General features: G+C 37.0%; 1 protein-coding gene across 1 annotated transcript; it reads right to left on the bottom strand.

Annotated features, from left to right (window-relative positions):
* Positions 1-344: 344 nt before the first annotated feature.
* On the bottom strand, positions 345-2,252 carry LOC107225862. Its single transcript, XM_046740641.1, has 2 exons — positions 1,078-2,252; positions 345-453 (listed from the first exon to the last, which is right to left on the bottom strand). The coding sequence occupies exons 1-2, from the start codon at positions 2,250-2,252 to the stop codon at positions 345-347; spliced, it is 1,284 nt and encodes a 427-aa protein (XP_046596597.1).
* Positions 2,253-3,011: the final 759 nt, after the last annotated feature.

Below are 3,011 nucleotides of genomic sequence, written 5' to 3'. Positions count from 1 at the left end.
AAAATTCGGAGCCATCAAACTTAATATTATAAAAATATATATTTTAGGGAATCACAGATTCAATATTTACAAGAGGAAACGGGTGACAAAGATCCATTTAATCAGACGAATCACTACTGTTACCAGGAAATTCTGTGTACGGATTACAGCGATGTCGATAGCTTTGTCGTGCAATGTCAACTTTTTTTCTAAAACATTCCAAATTTCTCTTTTTTTGTTCGTGATCAGAACTGTCATCAGGGTGTTATCAGGGCAACGCAGAGTCAACGGGTTAAAAGGAAACCAAATTTTTTTTTTTAGTGAAGGAGGTAAAATCAAGAGCAAGCTCGGTCGGTAATGGACAATTACAATGGTCGTATCACAGAGGTGTAAATGTGACTTAGATGTTCTATGTCTTGTTTACGGTTAACAGAATTGGGATGTGCAACAATATTGCACATTTCTAACAGTAGCCTATTGTAATACAACGGTTCGACGTCAATAATGCTGGTTTGAGAATAATTAAACGAGTGGTCGAAATCGATGGCATGTCTCGTCAATGCAGTATAATTATCCTCGTGTTCACGGATATTGCGTTTATGCTCGGTTATCCTGGTGTGTAGTTGCCTACTAGTTTGGCCTATGTAAGACATATTGCAATGGTTGCACGGTATTTTGTAAACTACACCAGAGCGCATACCCAGGGGTAAGGGGTCTTTACTCGAATCAAACATAGAGGATAGATCATGTGCACATTTGCCCACAAATTGAATTTTGTACTTAGAGAATGTTCTGTTAAGTGACTCAAACAACCCCGCAACGTATGGGATGGAAATATAGCTTTTTTGATTAGTTTGTGTAGTAGTTACATCGATATTGTTGTTAGGGCTGGTCGATGACAAGATGGAATCGTATTTAAACTTTATATGTTTGTTGAGCAGGCAAGGTGGATAGTCGTTTTTACTTAGTACCTGCTGAATCAAGGACAAATTTTTTTTGTGAAATTCCATACTTGAGAGTCGGATCGCTCTGTCAACTAAGCAATTAATCGTTCCAATTTTGTATGATCTGGGATGGTGAGAATGGTAATTTAAATACCTTTGTGACCAAGTAGCCTTATGAAACCAATCAGTTTTAATGAGCTGGTTGTCATTGATGATCAGGACATCTAAAAAGCTAATTTGGTGATTAGACTCTAATTCAGATGTAAATTGTAGTCTCGGATGGAAACTGTTAAAAACTGAAAGCATTTCTGCAACTTTATCCGAAGGGACAGCTGTAATTATGTCGTCTACATATCTGAAAAAGAATGAAGGCTTGAAGTCCAGTTTATTGAGACAATATTGTTCAAGGTCATCCAAAACCAAATCAGACAAAATTGGAGAAAGAGGTGAGCCCATCGGTAAACCATAAGTTTGAGCATATATGTTATGGTTAAATTTAAATATGGCAGCCTTAAAACATATGTGCAATGCTTTCAAGAGTTCGTTAAGTGGGACCGGAATTTTGTCAACCAACTGATGCCAGCGCTGTTTAATAGCGTTGATTGCAAGATCTTGTGGTACGTTTGTGAACAAAGACACAACATCTAGCGAGACTAAAATATGATCAGCTGGAAGACGAAAGTCCCTAATCGCATTCACGAGAGCAAAACTATCTCTTACCCGTGACAAGGGAGGTATGATGTTGTTACCTATACATTGACTAAGGAACCGAGCCAGATTGATAGTTGGACTATCAGTGAAGGAAACTATGATTCGTACCGGTGTACCAGGTTTGTGAATTTTCGGTAGTCCGTAAGCTCTAGGTGGTAGGCAATCAGTTTTTGCAATTTGGCGTCTCAGTTGATCAGAGATGAGTTTGCTTTTAGACCAATCAGTTGTTAGTTTTTTGACTTCTTGTTGCAAGGTACAGGTGAGATCGTATCTAACAACTTTGTAAGAGTTGTTGTTAGAGAGTTGTTGCAACATTTTATCCTCGTACATTTGTTTGTTCATCACAACAGTCGTGTTTCCCTTATCCGCTTTCAAGAAAAGTAAGTCCTGGTTGTTATTTTTAAAGGTCTTAGTTTCTTTGATTTTGTGAAGGATATTCTTGTCAGCGTGAAGGGGAACAGGAGTGTTGATGAATTTTTTTATAGTGTTGGTGAAATCTTGGCGGGCCGTATTACGAGAATTAGAAGAAATGAAGGAAATCTTTGATTCGAAATCAGAGATGAGTTTGTTGGTTGGGATGCAGTTAGTCTTAAAAGGAATGCCATATTTGGGTCCCATTTTTAGCACGTCGGTAACATTGACGGGGATATCAGTATTACTGAGGTTTACCATCCAATTTTCAAAGGTCGGGTCAATTGGATTAGAAGTGCATATTATTTATAGCACTATGTCTAATTTTGTTAAAACCTAGTTGTACATTTTTTATTTTTGTTTGTGACAGATATTTAAATAAAATGTTCTGAGGAGGGCCCCCACAAGGGCCGAAACGTTAACACGATAAAAAAGTGTTTTGAGTTGTGACCTTCATATACAAGAATAACATTATCAACGATATTCCAAGATATTTCAATTCCACCTGTTCCCCCAGTTAGTACCGAATTTTCGACAAAAAGTTCGAATTTTGAGATTTATTTCTGGGTGATTGGTTTGCCGAATCCCGGAAAATTTTTGATATCGGCATTCAGGATTTTGCGTATTTTCAGAAAAAAAAATTCAACCCAATTTTTAGTCCCGAAATCGAAAACTTTTTTTTCGCGCGCAAACACGGTTGTTTTTAAAAAATTTTCGACTTTGCTATCGGAGAGATCGTCGCATTTCCTTTGAAAATCATGCAAAAATTTTCTCAAATTATCACACGGCTAGATTTGGGGGGGGGTAGCCACTTTATTAAAGTCAGATAAAATATTAAAGTATTATTAAATTTATTATTTAATTATTAAAGTAGATAAGAATACACTGCTGACAGGTTACCGTCTTGTGGTGCCAAAAAAGTTGACAAAAACGATTTTACAATAGTTCCACGCATCACATATGGGC

This window comes from Neodiprion lecontei, chromosome 1 (genome assembly GCF_021901455.1).
Source record: "Neodiprion lecontei isolate iyNeoLeco1 chromosome 1, iyNeoLeco1.1, whole genome shotgun sequence".
NCBI classification, from domain to species: domain Eukaryota; kingdom Metazoa; phylum Arthropoda; class Insecta; order Hymenoptera; family Diprionidae; genus Neodiprion; species Neodiprion lecontei.
Note: the sequence above shows the minus strand (reverse complement) of the source record. Positions and strands in the feature narration are given on the sequence as shown.

What these genes read in the sequence shown, in the direction of transcription:
- LOC107225862 (XM_046740641.1), bottom strand. Translation starts at nt 2,252, where the DNA reads ATGGGACCCAAATATGGCATTCCTTTTAAGACTAACTGCATCCCAACC. An exon ending in AAGGCTACTTGGTCACAAAG is followed by an intron (nt 454 to 1,077) that starts GTATTTAAATTA and finishes GTATTACAATAG; the next exon opens with GCTACTGTTAGAAATGTGCA.